General features: G+C 48.4%; 2 protein-coding genes across 4 annotated transcripts; one reads left to right on the forward strand and one right to left on the reverse strand.

The window, feature by feature from the left end:
• Window positions 1-32: 32 nt before the first annotated feature.
• On the reverse strand, window positions 33-6,161 carry TTC9C (tetratricopeptide repeat domain 9C). Of its 2 annotated transcripts, XM_014447954.2 has the most exons (4): window positions 5,738-6,161; window positions 5,087-5,352; window positions 1,377-1,559; window positions 33-384 (listed from the first exon to the last, which is right to left on the reverse strand). In XM_014447954.2, the coding sequence occupies exons 2-4, from the start codon at window positions 5,322-5,324 to the stop codon at window positions 290-292; spliced, it is 516 nt and encodes a 171-aa protein (XP_014303440.1). In that variant the 5' UTR covers window positions 5,325-5,352; window positions 5,738-6,161; the 3' UTR covers window positions 33-289. The 2 variants fall into 2 exon arrangements, with proteins under 2 accessions (XP_014303440.1, XP_006105938.1); XM_006105876.3 differs by lacking the exon at window positions 5,738-6,161 and having other exon boundaries at window positions 5,087-5,720.
• Window positions 6,162-6,655: 494 nt separating this feature from the next.
• Window positions 6,656-16,652, forward strand: HNRNPUL2 (heterogeneous nuclear ribonucleoprotein U like 2). Of its 2 annotated transcripts, XM_006105877.3 has the most exons (14): window positions 6,658-7,538; window positions 9,514-9,649; window positions 9,941-10,017; window positions 10,205-10,344; window positions 10,869-10,959; window positions 11,055-11,167; window positions 11,353-11,616; window positions 11,802-11,924; window positions 12,318-12,446; window positions 12,992-13,160; window positions 14,250-14,456; window positions 15,479-15,552; window positions 15,810-15,917; window positions 16,036-16,652. In XM_006105877.3, exons 1-14 carry the CDS (start codon window positions 6,959-6,961, stop codon window positions 16,114-16,116), a joined length of 2,292 nt encoding a protein of 763 aa, XP_006105939.1. In that variant the 5' UTR covers window positions 6,658-6,958; the 3' UTR covers window positions 16,117-16,652. The 2 variants fall into 2 exon arrangements, 1 of the variants encoding a protein (XP_006105939.1); XR_002826988.1 differs by lacking the exon at window positions 15,479-15,552 and having other exon boundaries at window positions 6,656-7,538; window positions 16,036-16,173.
• Window positions 16,653-19,844: the final 3,192 nt, after the last annotated feature.

Below are 19,844 nucleotides of genomic sequence, written 5' to 3' on the forward strand. Positions count from 1 at the left end.
CATTAGAATCTATGATTAATTCCACACACAGGTGATGAATATATTCTGGTTGTAATTCTCAGGGCAAATGTCCCCAAGAATAACACGTATTAAAAGCTATACAAATATATAGATGGACAGACAAAAAACAAAGGCAGACTGTGTAAGTAGTTCAGAGTCTGTGCAGGACTAGAAACAAGACAGAAAGACACCTGGGTCAGAGGTGTGGGGCTCGTGTCTCCTGCGAGGCTCGGGTTCACTGGGTGAGACTTTCCCCGAAGTTCAAGTGGAGAAGCGTCGTTCTTCTCTGTTAACCGAACATGCCCACGTAGAGCTGCTTCTCTTTCTGATGGTAGCTACTGAGTTCCAACTGTGTTAGCTGGAGGTACCGCCGGACATTGGCATCTTACAAGAGGGCGAAGAAGGCAATTAGAGACACACCATAATCTCACCTTAGGGTAGGAGGAGATTTGTTAACATGCTTCCATTTTTAAACATCATTCTAAGATCTGAAAATATCATTACTATTCCATGTAGTAGTAAATCTCATTAGTATCACTTTGGATTTTTTTTAAAAAATCTTGTACACATCTGGGCTGGTTGCTAATTTTATAATGACAGGGAGGTTGAAGAAAAAGTTACTGTCATAGCAGAGCCGCTAAAGATATTAGACCTGGGTGGCAGTTAATCTGTATACTTTAAAGTAAGAAACATGAACAAGTGGCGTATGTTTTATATCTTTATTAATTCACAGTGGCCAGGGATCAAACCTGCAACTTAGGTATGTGACCTTGACCAGGAATCAAACCTGCCACCCTTTGGTCTGAGGGCCAACACTAACCACTGAGAAAAACTGGCCAGGGCAGAAAACAATGCCTTAAAATCTCTTCTACTGGGGGGAGGAGGAGGGATGATATGTGTGTGCCCATTTAAGCATAGAGATTTCTGGAGGATATACATACAATATTGCTTTTCTGTGGAGACAAGAATGTAAGCGTAGGCGGCCTGTTCATTGTATACTTTTATAGTTTTTGAATTTTGAACCATGTGAATACATTATTACCTATTCAAAAATTTGAAAAAGTAAAATAAAACAAGCCCTAGCCAGTTTGGCTCAGTGGATGGAGCGTCAGCCTACGGACTGAAGGGTCCCAGGCTCGATTGCAGTCAAGGGCACATGCCCGGGTTAAGGGCTCAATCCCCAGTGGAGGGCGTGCAGGAGGCAACTGATCAATGATTCTCTCTCATCATTGATGTTTCTATCTCTCCCTCTCCCTTCCTCTCTGAAATCAATAAAAACATATTAAAAACAAACAAATAAAAAAAAACCCTTCCACAGCTACCCCCTTAACAGGACAATTTTCTTGTTCTCCCCACTCCGTCCCCTTCCCCCTCACCTTTTGGCTGCTTGTTGACAGCAGCCAGGAGGTAGTGCCGCGCTTGGTCATAGTCCTGCAGGTGGAAAAAGGCTACTCCGGCCCGATACAAGGCCTTGGCATTATCAGGCTGTCGTTCCAGGACTTTCTGGCTGTATTCTTTCACTCTTTCATAGTTGACTGGCTCCATCTGAAGGAGACAGGCTAATGCGGCCAAATGGAAGAAGAGAGAAGAGGGAGAAGGGCCTTGTTATACTAAATTCCACTGGCCAACTCAAGGCAGCACCAAACATAGAATCACAACATTCACTTACCCAACAAATAAATGTAAGTGTCTGCCACGTGCCAGACCTTCCTCTAGGCAGGGGATGCAGCCGTGAATCAAGCTTTACACATCTTCAATCTACTTCAACATCTACCCAATGCCTACTTTGTACCTAATGTTGAGTTAGGCCCAGCTATACAACGGATAAAACTATACTTTAAAATGTATTTAAACTTCTTTGTGTCTCTTCCACCCACAGCTCTCTGTCTTGAGTCTCCATTTCACCACAACTCTTGTCTGAGGTGATAGCAAGCACTGCTATGTGCTTGTCTAATCTTCTCACCCAATCTATGAAATCGGTATGTGTTACTCCCTCAGTTCAATGGATGAAGAAATCAAGGCTCAGAGAGGCTAAGGAACTGGTCCAAGATGCCACAGCGTCTAGGTGGAACTGGTACCAAGGACTCTCACTCCAAAATCCTCATCTCTCTCAGTGGTATTACTTTACTCGTCCCTTGGATGATTTGATGGCACCTCAAAATACAAGTCTGTTTAGGAGGCAACTGATCAGGTCAGTCTTCTGCCTTCTAATTAAAAAGGGAAATTTTGCCCGGCCGGTGTGCTCAGTGGATTGTGCGTTGTCCCATGCACCGAGGTCCGGGTTTCAGGCTTAATCCCCAGGAGGGGGTGTGCAGGAGGCAGCTGATCGATGTTTATATCTTCTCTCCCTTTCCCTTCCTCTCTCTCTAAAAAACCAATAAAAACAGCCCTCCCCGGTTTGGCTCAGTTGAGAGGAGTCTCAGCCCCTGGACTGAAAGGTCCCGGGTTTGAATCTCAAGGGCTGGCTCTCTGTCTCTCCCCCTCACTTCCAGTCTTTCTAAAAAAATCAATGGAAAAATATCCTTGGATAAGGATTAACAACAAAATAAATAAATAAATAAAAACATTTTGTAAAAAATTGAAATGTTTCTCTATTTCATAAATGTTTCCCTATTAAATTCCTTAAATTTACCTCAAAGAATTGTGGGAATTAAACATCGTATTACATCACAGTGCTGAGAACCAAGAATCAGGGCTGATGAGAACATTAAAGGGCTGATGTTTGCATTCATTCTCCAACACCCCCACCAAATGGTCATACTCGATCCCTAGTAGGGGGCGTGCAGGAGGCAGCCGATCAATGAGTCTCATAATTTTTTATTTTTCATTGATTTCAGAGAGAGAGAGAGATAGAAACACCTGTGATGAGAATCATTGATTAGCTGTCTCCTGCACGCCCCCTACTGGGGAGGGTTGAACCTGCAACCCGGGCATGTGCCCTTGGCCAGAATGGAACCTGGGAACCCTTTAATCTGCAGACTCTATCCACTGAGCCAAACCTGGAAGGGCTCATCATTGATGTTTCTCGCTCTCTCCCTCTCTCTTCCTCTGTGAAATTAATAAAAATATATATTTAAAAAAAGAAAAAAGAGCCCTGGCGGCTTGGCTTGGTGGATGGAGCATCGGCCCGCGGATTGAAGGGTCCCAGGTTCAATACTGGTCAAGGGCGCATGCCCGGGTTGTGGGCTTGATGCCCAGTGCGGGGTGGGGGGTGTGTGTGCAAGAGGCATCCAATTGATGATTACCTCTCATCATTAATGTTTCTATCTCTCTCACCCTCTCCCTTCCTCTCTGAAATCAATAAGATATTTTTTTAAAAAAAGGAATTGCCTAGGTTTAATTTTAGCTCTACCACTTACTAGCTGTTTGTTTCCTTAAATTTACCTCAAAGGGCATGTGACTCTTAACTAGGTTCATATGTGTAAAGGGCTCAAACAGTGTCTGCCCAGGGCATTTCGTAAATGTCACCTCAGTGGACCCCCCCCTCTTTAAAAGTGAACGCTTGCATGCCTGTGGCACCCACTATCCCCATTTTCTGCTTTATTTATTTTCCACAGCACTTACCATTTTCTAAAAATTATGTTACTTTTTTGTTAATTGTCCATCTCCCTTACTTGAATACATGTTCAATGAGAGCAGGAGGCCTCGGCACCCAATAATAATTGTTGAACTGAAACATTAACTACCTTAATTCCTAGTTTTGTTCCCAAGAGTAGCACTGAACAGGCACTGTAAAAAAAAGCTAGATTATCACTAAATCATAGCTGATGAGTATTATAGTAAAAATAAATCACTTTTAAACAACCATTACAAAGTGTAAAAACTACTCCCAATAATTTCTATGGCCTCAACTTGGACTGTTAGAATATTTTAATATACATTAGAATAATTTAATTAGCTCCATGGTTAATTTGCCTTCCATAGAACAGACCTGAAAAGTCTCCCTCCGCCCAGCCGGCATGGCTCAGTGGTTGAGCGTGGACTCATGCACCAGGTTACTGTTCGATTCCTGGTCAGGGCACATGCCTGGGTTTCCCACTCGGTCCCCAGAGGAGACCTGCAGGAGGCAACGAATGTATAATTCTCATCATTGATGTTTACCTCTCTCTCTCCCTCTCCCTTCCTCTCTCAGAAATCAATAGAAACATGTGTTGTTGTTTTTAAAATGCCTTCCCTTCAGTGTAAACTCGGTATGTTCTCCATTGCGTGCAGAATTTCCTAAATCTATCTGCATCACCAGAGACTCGGTTAGAACATGCAAACGAATAGTATGCACCACCTGGGACCCATTAAATCCGAATCTCTGGGGGTGGGACTCAGGAGTTGTGTTTAACCCTCCAGGTGATGTTTGAGAACTACTAGTCTACAGAACCTCAAATAGAGCCCTATAAATTGGGGGGGGGGAAAGTATATATGTATATATTTGATAAAGGATTTTAAACTTTTATTTACATATTTTAGAAAGCAAGGGAGAGGGGGGGTGGGGGGATGGATTTGTTGTCCACTTATTTATGCATTATTGGTTATATTGGTTACTTCTTTTTTTTTAATAATTACTTTATTTTTTAAAAAAATATATTTTATTGATTTTTTACAGAGAGGAAGGGAGAGATATAGAGGGCTAGAAACATCGATCAGCCGCCTCCTGCACGCCCCCCACTGGGGATGTGCCCGCAACCCAGGTACATGCCCTTGACCGGAATCGAACCTGGGACCTTTCAGATCAGCCGCCTCCTGCACGCCCCCCACTGGGGATGTGCCCGCAACCCAGGTACATGCCCTTGACCGGAATCGAACCTGGGACCTTTCAGTCCGCAGGCCGACGCTCTATCCACTGAGCCAAGCCGGTTTCGGCTACTGGTTACTTCTTGTAGGTGCCCTGTCCTGGTATGAACCTGCCACCTTGGCTTATCAGGACCACGCCCTAACCAACCGAGCTACCCGGCCAGGGGACAGATATTTCAATTCTTGGCAGAATAACTAGATGACAGCAGGAAAGCCCGTCAGTGTGTTTTCTCAATGTTCACAGATTTGGGGGTACCTGCCTGGTTCCCCTACCCCCCCCCCCCTTCGGCCCTGTTCTTACCAGCCAGATTGTTGTAGCAGTCTGTCTGGGTGGTGTGCAGCATGCTTTCCTGAACAGGTGTGAGAGCCGGGCCCTCGGGTCCCAGATCGGGAATCGGGGAGGGCAGACTGGGATCCAGACCCCGCAGCTGAAGCAGAGCGCGATGGTACCGACTCACAGCATCTCGGTACTTCCCCTCCCGGTAGCGCTGGTTCCCTTCCTCCTTGTACAGCTGAGCCTCCTGCAGGCGCTTGTCCATGACTCCGCCGCCCAGTGGTCTTGCGGAACTGGGGAGCGAGAGGGCAACTGAAGCTCTGCGGGTGGGAGCAAAATGACTGCTTTGGGAGCCGAGTGAAGGCAGGGAACTGCCCTTCTCCAGGGACGAGCTCTGCTGGTTTCTGCTACAGCCCCCCGTCTCCTCTGAGGTATTCCCGACCTCTAGTAGAGCAGGAAACGAGTCAGTGAGAGGGTGTGGGAACAGTAAAGCCAGGGAGTAAGTGCTTGCTCCGGAGTCAGGAGACCCCGAAAACGCAAAGGGCTCGCTAGGAACTGTGGCGGGCGTGCGAACGCCGGCGGAATTTGCTTCCTCCTTTCTTGGCGACACACCTCCCTGACCTGGAAGTGGAAGAAAGTAGGCGGGGACAACTGCTCAGAGAAGTTTAAAGGACTTGCCTCCGTCCCGGCTCTTTATTCGCACGTATATTCAAGGGGCATTCGTTGATGTCGGTGCCCGGAGCTGGGAAACCCAGGCGAATGTGGTCCGAGCCCCGCGGCCACCCCTTGCCCTCTGCAAGGGCCCTACAGCCCGGAAGTCTGTCCCTGGGTTTCCGACTACGGGTGGGAGCACCCAGAGGACAGGGTCCGGTCCCTTGACAGTTTGTTGTCTAAAGGGTCGCGCGCATCGCACCACGCCGCCCAATCAGGAGCGGCCCCAGAAAAGTAATCCCGCAGAAACGACCCCGCCTTCCCAGCTTCCTCTGCGGACGAACGGGGGGGTGGGGGAGCCCGTGGCGGCTTCGCCAATTGGAAACATTCGGACTATCACGGATGACCAATCAAAATTGCAGAAGAAGATTCAAGTTGGCCAATAGCCTAGCTACAAGGCGAGGTTCGGTCATCTGTTGCTAGGTAGAAATTGAGGGTTGGGGCGGAGCAAGAGGCTACTATATTTCTTGGTTTTGGAGAGCCCTTTGGTTTACTAGTCAGAAAGACGATTACTAGGAGGCTTTCACGTTGCAACAACTTCCCTTCTGGCTTTTATTTTTAACTGCGAAGAAGCTGCTGCCTGCTTAGACAGGAAAAGCGCCCGGTGAGCAAGCCCCAAGACGAAAGCGCGACTGGAAGTCAGACTGAGCGAAGGTGGTGGCGGGGTGGGAGGGGCGTGCGGCAGGGGAGGGAGGTCCGGGCGGCTGCGCGATTCCCCGCTGGAAGTACGGAAAGAAGGGCGCGCACACGCCTCCATGCTACGAGGCACTTGAGCGGCAGCCAGTCTCTCCCGTCTCCGGCTCCCGTGCGGCTGCGCAGTGGAACGCCGGCGGCGATTGGCCAGTACGTGAGAGGGGGCGGGAGGCCAAGGGAGGGAAGTCCGTCGTCCTCGGCGCGCGCCCGCCGCGGCTGGTAACAGAGGGAAGAGGCTGCAGGCCGGGAAATAGTTCCCCGCTCCGTTGTTTCGGGCTCCCGGGGCTGCGAAGGGGAGGGGAGCCGAAAGGAGAACCGTCGCAGAGGCTGCGCGCGGCCCTCGCCGCCTGCGTGCGTCCGTGCGTGCGCTCGCTCGCGCGGGCTCAGTGCTGGCGCGTGAAGCGGAGGCGGGCGGCGGCGGCGCCTGCGCGGTCGTGCTCGGTCGTCGGTTCGCAGGGGAGGAGGCAGCGGGAGGCGGAGGAGGCGGCGGCGGCAATGGAGGTGAAGCGGCTGAAAGTGACCGAGCTGCGGTCGGAGCTGCAGCGGCGGGGCCTGGACTCGCGCGGCCTCAAGGTGGATCTGGCGCAGCGGCTGCAGGAGGCGCTGGACGCCGAGATGCTCGAGGACGAGGCCGGTGGTGGCGGGGCCGTGCCCGGCGGGGCCTGCAAGGCGGAGCCTCGGCCTGTGGCCGCGTCGGGCGGCGGCCCGGGCGGGGACGAAGAGGAGGACGAAGAGGAGGAGGAGGACGAGGAGGCGCTGCTTGAGGACGAGGACGAAGAGCCACCTCCTGCCCAGGCCTCGGACCAGGCCTCGCAGCCGCCGCCGGAGCCCCCGGAGGAGGCAGCCGTGGAGGCCGCGGCCGAGGCCGAGGCCGAGCCTGAGCCTGAGCTCGAGGCCGAGCCCGAGCCCGATGCTTCCGAGAAGCCGGCTGAGGAGGCCGCGGCCGAGTCAGGTGGCGTTAATGGTGGCGAAGAGCAGGGCACCGGCAAAGGGGAAGAAGAGGAGCCGGAGGAGCGCAGCGGGGACGAGACGCCGGGATCCGAGGCGCCGGGTGACAAGGCCGCAGAGGAACAGGGTGAGGTGCTGGCAGCGGAGCGCGGCTCCAACCTGCCGGGTGCGCCCTCGTCCCAGGCGCCCAGCCTTGCACCCCGGGGTCCGATCCCTTGTTCTCACTTGCCTGAAGTGCAAGGTTCCCTTCGCCGTTGGGTGGGATTCCCCAGGGGAGGTGGCTTTTATTCTCTCCGCACCTTTCTGGGGGGTCTGGCCGCCTCGGGTGGCCCCGCTCCGCAGGAGGGAGGTTCCTGCCTAACTGGGTGGGTTGGTGGTGGTGGATGGACGTGAGCGGTGTTGCATGCGAACGGCTCGCGAGCTACCTGTGGAGCAGCCCCCACGGCGCCGGTTACCGTGTCCTAACCCGAGAATGCACGGAGGCGTGGGCAGCCCCACGGACAGCCAGACCGACCGACTGTTGGGGGCTTTGGCCTTTGGGCTGGCTGCTGGCTTTTTCGCCATAAAAATATGAAGCGGTAACTAAATCCGTCCGCGTTCGATCCATCAGACAGACGCACAGTGGGATAGCTTGAGCCACGCAGAATCTGGCGATCTACCCTTGCTCCTGCGCAGGCAGCAGCAGGGCACAGCCAGTGGGGTGACGGCGTCGAGTTTAATAGTTAACTAGCGAAGAGAAGTCTTGTCCAGTGCATTGAGAATGATAAGCCAGTTAACTGGCGGGGGCTTTTCCCTGGCCGGTATTATGATGAAAATGTGATCTTCCCACTGAGTGGATGGGCGGGCATATCTGTAAATTGGGTGCACACTTAGCCTTTTACATTTCAGGCCCCTGATGAACTGAATTGAAAGGATTGAGGTGGTGGTGGATCCATCAAGTAACCTTGGGGAAGAGCATGTGGAAAGTTGCCCCCGGGAGTTAGTCACCTGCCTTCCTTTGAAGTAATTGGATGGTTTAGCTGATCCGTAACTGTCAGAGTGAGGAGGACAACTAGAGCCGCTTCTAAGTCTTACTGTGAATCGGGTTGCCGCCTTAGTTCCTGCCTTAATACATTGTTTGGGCTGCTACTTAGTATCGTGGTATTAATTGGAACCCATTCTGCAACAATCACGTGCAACTTGAAGATTGTTTGCCTACGTCCTGGAACAACAATCCCATTACATAAGCTTTGACATAATGTGTACCCCAAATAGCTGATAAAAAAGGTTGAGGAAGAGGTGGCGGGAGGTGAAGAGGGCATAAATGGCGATGGGGAAAAATAAAATAAAAAAGGTTAAAGAATAAAGGACTGCCTTAAATAATTATTTAAAAACCTTTGTATTGAAAACTACAGAGGCTTAAGGAAAAACTCCTGAGTTGTTTTTTCCCTCTAGTAAAGAATGTTGCTAAATATCTGATAGCGCCTTCCTGCCCCTAAATTATGTGCAGTAATGGTGCAGAATTAAAAGATGTGCCTCTTGTGAATGAATGGTTTTGCTCTCACAACTTTCAGTAAAAATCCGTGATAAAAATACAGCTCTGTGTCATGCACCTGTATCCACTTGCTGTATAAATAAATCCGTGGATGGCTGTGCATTTTAAAGCTGGAAAGGCAAACTCCTTGTTTTTCTAAATTGAGGCTTCTATATCATGAAGCTGTGGGAAAGTGTTGGAAAATATAGTTTGTGTCTAGCTTAAATCCAAATCTGACCATCAAGAATCAAAATTAAATTAACCAATGAAGTTTTTTTTAATGTCATATTGTTAGGGAAAGCTGCAAGTTTGACCTGATTTAAGCAGATAAATTTAGAATGCAAAAATTGTCCAATTTTTGTCTACGGCTTGACTGTAATTAGCCCATAGTATACTTTAAAAACAAATACAATTTCAGCCAATGTAGGAAGATGATCTTTGGAAATAAAACGTTCTGTGGATGCAGTGGGATTAACTTGGCTATTCTGATGAGACAGATACTCAGATCCCCCTTTAGTATCTGTTGGTTCTGAGCTTATTCTACACTCCAATATGAAAACTGCTGATTTTCTTTCCCTCCTTTTTGTAGGAGATGACCAAGATAGTGAAAAGTCAAAACCAGCAGGCTCAGATGGTGAGCGGCGGGGGGTAAAGAGACAGCGGGATGAGAAGGATGAACATGGCCGAGCTTACTATGAATTCCGAGAGGAGGCTTACCACAGCCGGTGAGGGAAACAGTCCCTTCCCTTGGAGGGAGTGTCTGCGCTGATCTTGGTGTACCTGGTGTTGATTGGAGAGTCTGGAAAGGGGTGGATTAAAAATGGAATAGGTTTTATAGGCATAAGTTTTAGATCGAATCTACTCTGAAAGCTCCTGTTGCCCTTTTCTCGTTTACTGAAAGAAGCTGTCTGCTGGAATTTATATTCGCTGTAGTTTAAAACAGACAATGTCCTGCAGACACCTCTCTAAGCGAGGGCTTTGGTTACATTGTATCTGCTTTTCTCTTACTTGTGTAGCTCAAAGTCTCCACCACCCCCTGAAGAAGAGGCAAAAGAGGAGGAGGAAGATCAAACTCTTGTGAACCTGGACACGTGTATGTATAAGGCAGACAGGTTGGGGTTTTAACCAATCAGAAGTGATTTTGGAGATTAAAATTTCATGGCCTGCAAATTTTAAGAGATTTAGCACATGAGAGATTTTGTATCCATTCTTGACAACTGAGTATACTTGTGTGCTATTGGTGGCACATAAGTATTAATGGATTGCTTCTTTCTTAACAGATACCTCTGATCTCCATTTTCAAGTGAGCAAAGACGGCTATGGAGGGCAGCCACTTTTCTCAGAGAAGTTCCCTACCCTGTGGTCTGGGGCAAGGAGTACTTATGGAGTGACAAAGGGGAAAGTCTGCTTTGAGGCCAAGGTAGTATGTACAGCTCATTAAGACCGTTCATTTATTAAATTATTGATTAAACTACTATGTGTACTGGACTCCTGCCCACCAGTATTTCATTAGTGCAGAAAAAGGTACCACACACTTCAATGATAGCCTTAGCTCCAGTAATCAAGAAATTGTTTCTTCCCAGGGCTTTGGTTTAAGTTCATTGGCAGTTATTATTCTGATGCTAAGTTGTGAGAGTTGTCATTTTAGTTTGTATAAAAATCTTGTCTTGCTCTGGCCTTATTGCTCAGTTGGTTGGAGTGTCATCCTGTACACAAGGGTTGTAGGTTTGATTTCTAGTCAGGGCACATACCTAGGTTGACTCCTGGTCAGAGTACATATGGGAGGTGACTGATTGATGTTTCTCTCTCTCTCCCTTCCTCTCTCTAAACTCAATAAAAACATATCTTCGGGTGAGGATTAAAGAAATAAATATCTTGTTTTTTAAGAAACTTTGCTTCTGAGTTGGCCAGAGTATCTGAGAGGTTTTTTTCTGACCTGGCTAGGTAACCCAGAATCTCCCAATGAAAGAAGGCTGCACAGAGGTTTCTCTCCTTCGAGTCGGATGGTCTGTTGATTTTTCCCATCCACAGCTTGGTAACGTTACTTTAACTTCATCATTAATCTTTGCTACCATATTGCTTACTCATGGGAAGTTTGGGTGTAGGTAACTAATTTGTTCACTATTCTAGGTGAGGATGAATTCTCTTACGGTTTTGATGGACGAGGACTCAAGGCAGAGAATGGGCAATTTGAGGAATTTGGCCAGACTTTTGGGGAGAATGATGTCATTGGCTGCTTTGCTGTAAGTGCTCCTGAAAGTTGTGGATGCACAGCAGGAAGAGGGTAGAGGGCATTGGGAATTCAGTTCCCTTCCCATTAGTTGCTGTATTTTATGTATTTGAAGCATTGCTTAAAGATTAAATTGTAAGATTCAAGCAACCTCAAACCCTATAAGCCCACAAGTGCTCTTGTCTTTTGTCATTGTAGAATTTTGAGACTGAAGAAGTAGAACTTTCCTTTTCTAAGAATGGAGAAGACCTTGGTGTGGCATTCCGGATCAACAAGGAATCCCTGGCAGACCGGGCGCTCCTACCCCATGTCCTCTGCAAAAATTGTGTTGTAGAATTGAATTTTGGTCAGAAGGAGGAGCCCTTCTTCCCACCGCCAGAAGAGTTTGTGTTCATCCATGCTGTGCCTGTTGAGGAGCGTGTGCGCACTGCAGTCCCACCTAAGACCATGGAGGAGTGTGAGGTATGCAGCACAGTGTGCAAAAGGCTTGGTGCTCCTGCTGTAGAGTGAGGGGGTGGGGGTGGTGGTGGCAGCTTTTCTTCTCAAAGTTCTACTGAACTGGGGCAAGGGAGGGTATTATTAAAGTGGGCTTTTAAACATGACCCTTGCTTATTTTTTATGGCATTCCTGGTTTTGTTTGTTTGCAGGTGATTCTGATGGTGGGACTGCCTGGATCTGGAAAGACTCAGTGGGCACTGAAATACTCAAAAGAAAACCCTGAGAAAAGATACAATGTCCTGGGAGCTGAGACTGTCCTCAATCAAATGAGGGTGAGTTGCTGGGGGAGATGAGTCAACTGGGTAATTGCTTTGGGGGCATCAGGATATTCCTGTAACCTTTCCCAGCGGAGTGAGTCTGTCAAGTGTCTGACAACACAAATAGAGAAATGAATTCATCTCAGTACATGTTACAGGGAGGGCTTTTTTTCTTCTTCTTTGCTGTGTTGTCATATTTCTGAAAGATGATAAAATCTGGAATATATTCAGATTAAGACTAGAAGTGACTCCTGCATAAAGTGGACAACATTCATGGCACTGAGGAATAGGAATGAACTGATGTGACAGCGTTGGTGGCATTAAAGAAGTAACAGTTACCTATGGCTCAGGCTTTAACTTGCTGTATAACTTCTTGCGTTTCTCTTCCTTTCCTCTCAAACTCATCAGATGAAGGGGCTTGAGGAGCCAGAAATGGACCCCAAAAGCCGAGACCTTTTAGTTCAGCAAGCCTCCCAGTGCCTTAGCAAACTGGTCCAGATTGCTTCCCGGACAAAGAGGAACTTCATTCTTGATCAGGTATTTTTCAGACATTCAGAAGCAACCTCACTTTACAGAAAATCCAAAGATGAAAATTTTGGCATCCATTTAATCTGATACAATTGCTCAGAGTTAAAGTGGGGTGCATTTGTAGAAAGATACTGAGTTAAGGAACAGAATCAGTTTACTTAATTATGACCAAAAGGTTGTATGTTGTAGTTGTAACATCTCTTGAACTCAGAGATGGTGGGTGTTCTGTTTGTGCTCTACCAGAGAGCCTGTGAGCCCAGACTAGAAAGCACGTCCTCGAGGCCAGGGAGAGGGCGTTAGAGCTCCTTTGGGTTCCTGGCTCCCCCACTTGCTAGGTTTGTTACCTTCTTTGGACAAGTCTTGGCCTCAATGAGTCTCGATTTCCTGATGTGCAAAACCCAATAATATCTGTCATGTAGAGTTTAAAGAATCAAAGGAGATTGTATGTATAAGACTCCTAATCTGGTGCCTCATTTGTAAAGGATGCTCAATAAGTGTTTTCGTTGAATTTGATGATTTTTATTCCTAAAACATGTTATTCCTCTTGTCCCTAGTGTAACGTGTACAACTCTGGCCAACGGCGGAAACTGTTGCTGTTTAAGACGTTCTCTCGGAAAGTGGTGGTGGTTGTCCCTAGCGAGGAGGATTGGAAGCAGAGGCTGGAGTGGAGGAAGGAAGTGGAGGGCGACGATGTGCCTGAGTCCATCATGCTGGAGATGAAAGGTGGGCGGAAACTGTACAAGTCAGGCACCTGGCCTCGGTCAGCACACACCTCACTAGGGCTCTCAGCCCCTGAGGGATTCTCCACACCTAACGTGTCACCCTGGAGAGTAAATTAATGGATGTGAGCGCTTGTAGGTAAACGAAGAAGCAGAGTGGAAGGAGAAGCACTAACTCCTTGGTCATTCTGGATAAGATGCAATAGTGATTGACCTCAAGGCGGAGGCTTCATTGAGTCAGTTACTCATGCAGTCAGTACTTAAACTCTCTACTTGCCTAGCACTATTCTAGATGTAGGGCAATTGTGAATGAAAGGAAGCTCTGCTTTATTAAATTTATATTCTGGGGGGGGGGGTATTATGATTCAAATTAAAATATAGTGGTTGGATTGAATGATCTCATCATCATGTCTTGATTTCTGATAACACATCAGGCTTGCTTATTTTGGTTTCTGGTAGGAGCCTGAAATCTTTAATGCAATACAAAGCTTAATAGTAAAGTCCCTGTGAGGCGGGATTACCTGTCCTGATTGATCTCACTTCCTGCTGTTCCCTTCAGGGTGTGATTTTTAACACCCAGGGATGGAGCCGGTTGCACATCTAAGAGCCAGACTGTCCGAGTTTAGAAAAAAAGAACTATGCAGTCCTAACTGATAGGCGGTTGGAGGAATGTAGTTCAAGAGGTTTCACTGGATTCATCTAAGAATTAAGAGAGCCCCCCAGTGAACTGCATTCCACTGGGACTCAGCCTCTGAACTTGTATTTCTTAGCGTCTTATCTAACCAACACCAAAACTTTCTCAGTTACTTTTCGCCTCTGGCTACCTGCTTCTGTCCTGATAAGAAACCTTAACCCAGTGGACTCCCTAATTTATTATGGATCACTTGAGAACTTGTACATCTACCACTTACAGTAGCCCTTTGCTTGTGGCTGTTACAATTTAGGGAAAACCTATGATAGATAAAGTACCAGCACTTTTTTTTGTGCATTAGTAGAGGAGCTTAGGAACTCTGTTCTTCTGTAATAGTTTTTATAATGAGCTCTTACCCATCTGCACTTTTCAGGCCCACAAGCTTCTCTCTTACTCTTACAGCCAACTTCTCTTTGCCTGAAAAATGCGACTACATGGATGAGGTGACATATGGGGAGCTGGAGAAGGAAGAAGCTCAGCCTCTTGTCACTAAGTACAAGGAGGAGGCCAGGAAGCTGCTGCCCCCCTCTGAGAAACGGACAAACCGCCGGAACAATCGAAACAAGCGCAACCGGCAGAACCGAAGCCGAGGCCAAGGCCAAGGCTATGGTGAGTCTCGGGGCCAGCCAGCCCCTGGCCCCAGTCTGTGCTTTGTGCTGAGCAGGATCCATAAGGAAACCAAGTCAAGTCACTCACCAGGAATAAGGAAGTGACTTCTTTATGGAGCTTATTTCTTCCTGTGTGCTTTAACCCCAGCTTCTTGTGCTTTTTCCATAATCCTTCAGTAAAAGGGAGTTATTTTTCAACACGAATATTTGCTTCTGTGAAAAGCAATGCTTGAGCCTTCTCATTTGTCTATTTTTCACTTATATGTGTAGGTTTCCCACTTCACTGTTGCAGCTTATCTAAAGGATTTGTGCAGTGAAGTTGGATTCTCACTTTGTTTTCTTAATGCTCTATCCAGTGGGTCAGCCCCACCATACAGACCAGAAGTGAATGCACTATGCAGTAATTTGGGGGGTTACAAAGTAATTTAGGCTACTAGTGGAATTAATATCCATCTTGAATGTCTAGCTTGTCAGTTAACTTTCCACTGTGCATTCACTGCCCTTTAAAAATGTGTGTGTGTGTGTGTGTGTGTGTTTGCAAGTAAGTCAACAAAACGTTTGCATGCCTGTTACATGCTAGGCACTGGGAATACCAACAGTGCCTACCCTGGAGGAGTTTGTCACTGAGACTTTGTTCCGTCTGTATAAGGTGATGGGTCGGGGTTATATGACCTCTGAGATCCCTTCCAGGATTGAAAGTCAGTGGTTCTGTGAATGGCAGTATTTACTGATGTTTCTTATTCTGCCAAGTATTTTTTTGTCATCTTAAATATCTTGCAGAAATTGGGGAGCTTCAAAAGCAAGGTGGCTTGGTTTTCTTGTGTCGCTATTCCTCTGCCTTTCCCCCTCAGACTTTCTAAAAGATCCTGGCTAGTGCTTTAATTAACATTGTGTGAGCCTGACAGAAGCAGGCCTCCTATTCTCCCAGAATTGCCTTGGGCTCCAACTTTTTGATTTCCACTCAGCCATGGAGCCAGGACCCCACGCCAGCTGTCTGAGCGCGCTCTCCCATTTCTCTTCCAGTGGGCGGGCAGCGCCGAGGCTACGACAACCGGGCCTACGGGCAGCAGTACTGGGGGCAGTCTGGAAACAGAGGGGTGAGTGCAGCTCTCCTTCTGCTCCTCCTCTGGGCCGTGCTAGCACTCCTATTGGCTTGGGGGAGCAGAGTGGTTTGGGCTGTTTTCTCAGGGCTTAGCTTGTGCCCATTTAATGTGTTCCTCTGGAAGGATTTATCTTGGGAAGATTAAGTCTGTTACAAAATCAAGCTGAGATGTGTTTCATTTAAGATGGGGGATAGCAGTGGATCGTGATACTGGAAACCCATAAATCTTCACTCCTCTTTCTCCTTTCTCAGGGTTATCGTAATTTCTACGATCGATACCGGGGAGATTATGATCGCTTCTATAGTCGAGATTATGAGTACAACAGATACAGAGACTATTACAGACAGTACAATCGGGATGTAAGTATCTTCTGGGGATAGAGAGGGTGAAGGGGGGGCAGGACCAGGGGCTGAGTGTCATGCCTCTCGGTCCTCAGCCAGCTGTGGCCTCAGGTGACGGGGTTCCCCTCTCTTCTAGTGGCAGAATTACTACTACCACCACCCCCAGGACAGAGACCGATACTACAGGAACTACTACGGTTACCAAGGGTATCGGTGAAGCCTCTGCCCTTGTCACCTGTCAGCCATGAAGCTGAATCTCTGGGGGTGCCAGCCATCCCCAAAAACACAACCAAGGAAAACAGGGGCTGTCGGGGTGGGGCTGAGCTGCCGGGGAGGGGTGGTGGGAGGGAGGGTGCGCAAGCAAGGGTGGGGGAGGGGGGAGGTGGAAACAAACAACAAAACTGTACATTTTTTTTAAAGTTTGTTGAAAAGAATATTGTCTTATTCTATAAAACATTTCAAACCTAGTTAGATATTTGTAATCAAAAAACATTTGCTCAGAAAGCAGCACTTAGGGCTGCCTGTCCTATACCCTGCAGTTGGACAGGAAAAGGACTGAAAATGTCACCCTTTAACACTGTAAGGCAGCAGGAGCGCAGCCATGTGAGGGAGAGTGAGGAGGTGGAGTGGAGGGTGAGCAAGCAAGCGTGTGAGGGCACTCTCCGTAGCAGGCAGGAGTGGGACAGAGGGAGAGCTTGTGACTGGGGCAGTGAAATAAACGATTGGCTCTTATCAATCACTTGCACCAACTAACCGTTTGTATTTTCTTTACCAACCTTTCCCTCTTGGGATATCTGGTCTGGTGGGCTGGGAGGCCAGAGTGGCATTGTCTCCACTTTCCTGTGCCTATGCTGTTTGGCTGAGGCCTGGAGACTACCAATTAGATGGTTCTATTATATAGGATTCCCAGGCTGAGGAGGCAGGGGGACTGTGCTTGTTCGCAGAGCAGAATAGCTTGCACCCTCTACGTACCCATTAATGAGTTCCCATCAAGTCTTGGGGGAGAATGGGGTTGCAGGCCTCAGCCTGAAGATGGTGATCGTCAGTCTGTCCTCTGTCTTCCAAGGTTGAGATAGGCATGAAGTCTCTGAAATCATCTCTGTTAGAGTATCTGTCCTCTTACAGTGCAAGAGAAGGAACGTTTCTCAGGGTTTCCGCTCACACAGAAATGAAGCAGGATTCTTCTCATGGCAGCAGGATGTGTATATAGTGAATCCTGTGGTGTGGGCTAGCAGGCCCAGGTGCTGAGAATAGCAACTATTTTATACAGTACGGAGGGCACGAGCCCGCTGGTCTTTTTGATACACAGGTAGAAAGTGAATAGAAAGGGGCGGGTGGGGGGGGCGGGGGGAGGCAGCTCAGTGGGGCTGCTGTAACTTGGGGAGAGTGTGAATGTGTGTGTCATGTGTGCATGAAAGGGAGCGCCCCTTCCTGGCTTCTTGAAACAGGATTCCTTCTGGGGTGCTTTGCTTGCGTGTCCCCAGAGAGGCCTCTAGCCAGGAGACTTCAGTTGGGATGGTCTTTGCAACTTTACCAACACCCTCCCAATTCTTAACAGCTTCAGGTGCCCGGGTTCAAGGATATGGGAATGCTCTTTCAATATGTAGCTTCAGTTTTAATTCATCTTCCCGCTCAGCAGCTCAGCATGGAGTCCGCCAAGAGCTTCTTCAGCCAATACCACGTGTTGCAGCGCTTCCTGGTGAGGAAAGACCCTGGGTTGTCACTAGAAAAAGCTTCACTTCCATTTCCTCACCTGAGCAGTTCTCTGTTTAAAACTTTGTGCCGAGATTTGATCTCTCTCCCTCTCCCACTGTGACCACCATGCAGCCCTTCTCTAGGTCTGCAGGCTCTCGTTCTGGCCCTCTAGTTGCCCGTCTGTGATACACCCTTCTGTCCCACAAATACCTCTGACCCCCAGGTTGGAATGGGGGGCTGATAGGAAGTAACTGCTTGCTCATGGTGTCCTCTGGACACTGCTTTTGTGGTGCCGTCGAATGGATTTGTGTGTGGCAGTGGGTGAAGTGACTGCATGAACTTTTCTGTACCCACTAACTTTTTATTATTAAGGGAGTTTTTGAGAAGCTTTGCTCATAGTATCAGGGCAAGGAGGTAAAAACTGGAGCCCAAAGAAATTCTCTTAGGGCAAGATCATGTTATAATAGAAAATTAAATCTGAGGCAGAAACTGCCACCCCCTTCGAAATATCTAGTCCTCCAGCAAGTAGCATCCTTTTGTAATCTATGACATGGTTTGTGGGTGCTAGGCCCTCAGGGCCAGGGGGATAAACTCTGCCCCTTTGGGTTTCTTGGGAGGGAGGATTAGGGGAGGTACTTGCTGTTAAATTTTGACACTAGAAAGTCACCTTTAAAAAAAAAAAAAGCTGTTTTTCTAGGTGGGTGGAAAGTGAAACTGCCACGTCCTTGTTGGTTTAATCCGAGATCACTCACAGCAACACTAGATGTCTGGGTTTTGTTTCTGTCTTTTTATTATAAAAAAAACAACAACAATGTTAAGGGGGCAAATGTGGATTAACAGAAGGGATCCCTAGCCTTGTTTTCCTTAGATTTGTTTAGTGTTTTATCAGACCTCTGTTGTAGTTGTAGATGGAAAAGCTTGTGAGAAAAACAAACATCACATGGAGCCTGTAAATGTTTTTGCACAACCTGTAAAGCATTCTTGGAAGTGGCCAGTAAAAAAGGGTTTTACCATTTTTTAAAAAATGTAACTGTGTCATTGTTTACATCTGTAACTTTTTCCTCCCCTGTTCTCATTACAACATTCTGGCGAATATGTAGGCACAGTAGCTTCCAGTTTTAGAATAAATAACCATTTGGATTGAATTCACTCTCTCTCCTGTGGCTGCACTGACGGGTGGAGTGTGTCATCTGGGGGATTGATTTACTTTGGATGCTGCTTCCAGTTCACTGGGTCCAACCAAGGATGGCTGTCCTCTGGGATGGCTGTTATTCCTTCCTACTTCGCCAGCCATGCCTCCACTCGGGGTTGCAAGCCTACTCAGTGCTTGCTGATGCTAAGAGCTTGAGCCATTGGAATAGAAGAAAATAAGTTATGTCAGATCTCTGTATTTGGCCTAGACTAAAACCAGGTGGATGCTTGAAGTTAAATCTAAGGTCCCATTTATGGCCAAGTAAGTTTATTCATGAGTAACTGCCACTTAGGAGTAAAAGCCTAGGCCTTCAGCAGAGGTGTTTGGTGGGGGTTCTGTGAGCTTGGGGAATGAGAAGGTAACTGACTCACAAGCGCACGACTGCAGCCAGCGCTGCCGGCCCTCGTCCTTTCCAACAGGGACTCACCGGGCTGGGTGCGCAGGCGCGCGGGGAGCCCGTGTTTGCGGAGCCGGGACAGGTCCCGGTGCCCCCGGCTTCCCCTACCGGACGGTGGGACCCAGGGCCCAGGCGGGTACCCCGAGGCTCCCCCATCGCAGGGCCCGCCCAGCCATCACCTCAACGCTTATTCACAGCTCGTGCCTCGTCTCTAAGCCCCTTCATCGCCCCCTCGGGCTGCAGCGTTCGCCCTCGTATCGGAGCATGAAACGTGCGTGAGCTGGAGGGGAGCAAAGGCTTTTTAAAGGATCGATTACAGTTATCGAGCACTCCCTCCGGCTTCACCCATCTGCGCTGTGGACGTTTTCACTCACGCCCTGGAATTTGCCAAGCGCTGAGCAGCCGGAAGAGGAAGGTCCTGGGCGTGGGCCCCGCTGTCCTCCCTGCCAGGCGGCCTCGGGGCGCGGGTCCTCCGGGCTCCACCGGCTCCAACAGGAAAGGGCTCGGCCTCCCCTCGGGGCAGCGGCTTCCTCTGCGGCCCCCCCCCCCTTCCTGTGACAGCGGAGCTGGGTGATGGCTACCGTGAGGCAGGTCCCCCCATTGCTAGAGGCATCCCCTTGACACCCTCGTCCCCCCAAAAAGTGTCCCGGCACAAAACTGG

Source organism: Myotis lucifugus, unplaced genomic scaffold (assembly GCF_000147115.1).
Source record: "Myotis lucifugus unplaced genomic scaffold, Myoluc2.0 scaffold_731, whole genome shotgun sequence".
Classification (NCBI taxonomy): Eukaryota; Metazoa; Chordata; class Mammalia; order Chiroptera; family Vespertilionidae; genus Myotis; species Myotis lucifugus.

What these genes read in the sequence shown, in the direction of transcription:
- TTC9C (XM_014447954.2), bottom strand. Translation starts at nt 5,324, where the DNA reads ATGGACAAGCGCCTGCAGGAGGCTCAGCTGTACAAGGAGGAAGGGAAC. An exon ending in CTGCTACAACAATCTGGCTG is followed by an intron (nt 1,560 to 5,086) that starts GTAAGAACAGGG and finishes TGGCCGCATTAG; the next exon opens with CCTGTCTCCTTCAGATGGAG. An exon ending in TGTCAACAAGCAGCCAAAAG is followed by an intron (nt 385 to 1,376) that starts GTGAGGGGGAAG and finishes CCCTCTTGTAAG; the next exon opens with ATGCCAATGTCCGGCGGTAC.
- HNRNPUL2 (XM_006105877.3), top strand. Translation starts at nt 6,959, where the DNA reads ATGGAGGTGAAGCGGCTGAAAGTGACCGAGCTGCGGTCGGAGCTGCAG. An exon ending in GAGGAGGCTTACCACAGCCG is followed by an intron (nt 9,650 to 9,940) that starts GTGAGGGAAACA and finishes TTACTTGTGTAG; the next exon opens with CTCAAAGTCTCCACCACCCC. An exon ending in AGACCATGGAGGAGTGTGAG is followed by an intron (nt 11,617 to 11,801) that starts GTATGCAGCACA and finishes GTTTGTTTGCAG; the next exon opens with GTGATTCTGATGGTGGGACT.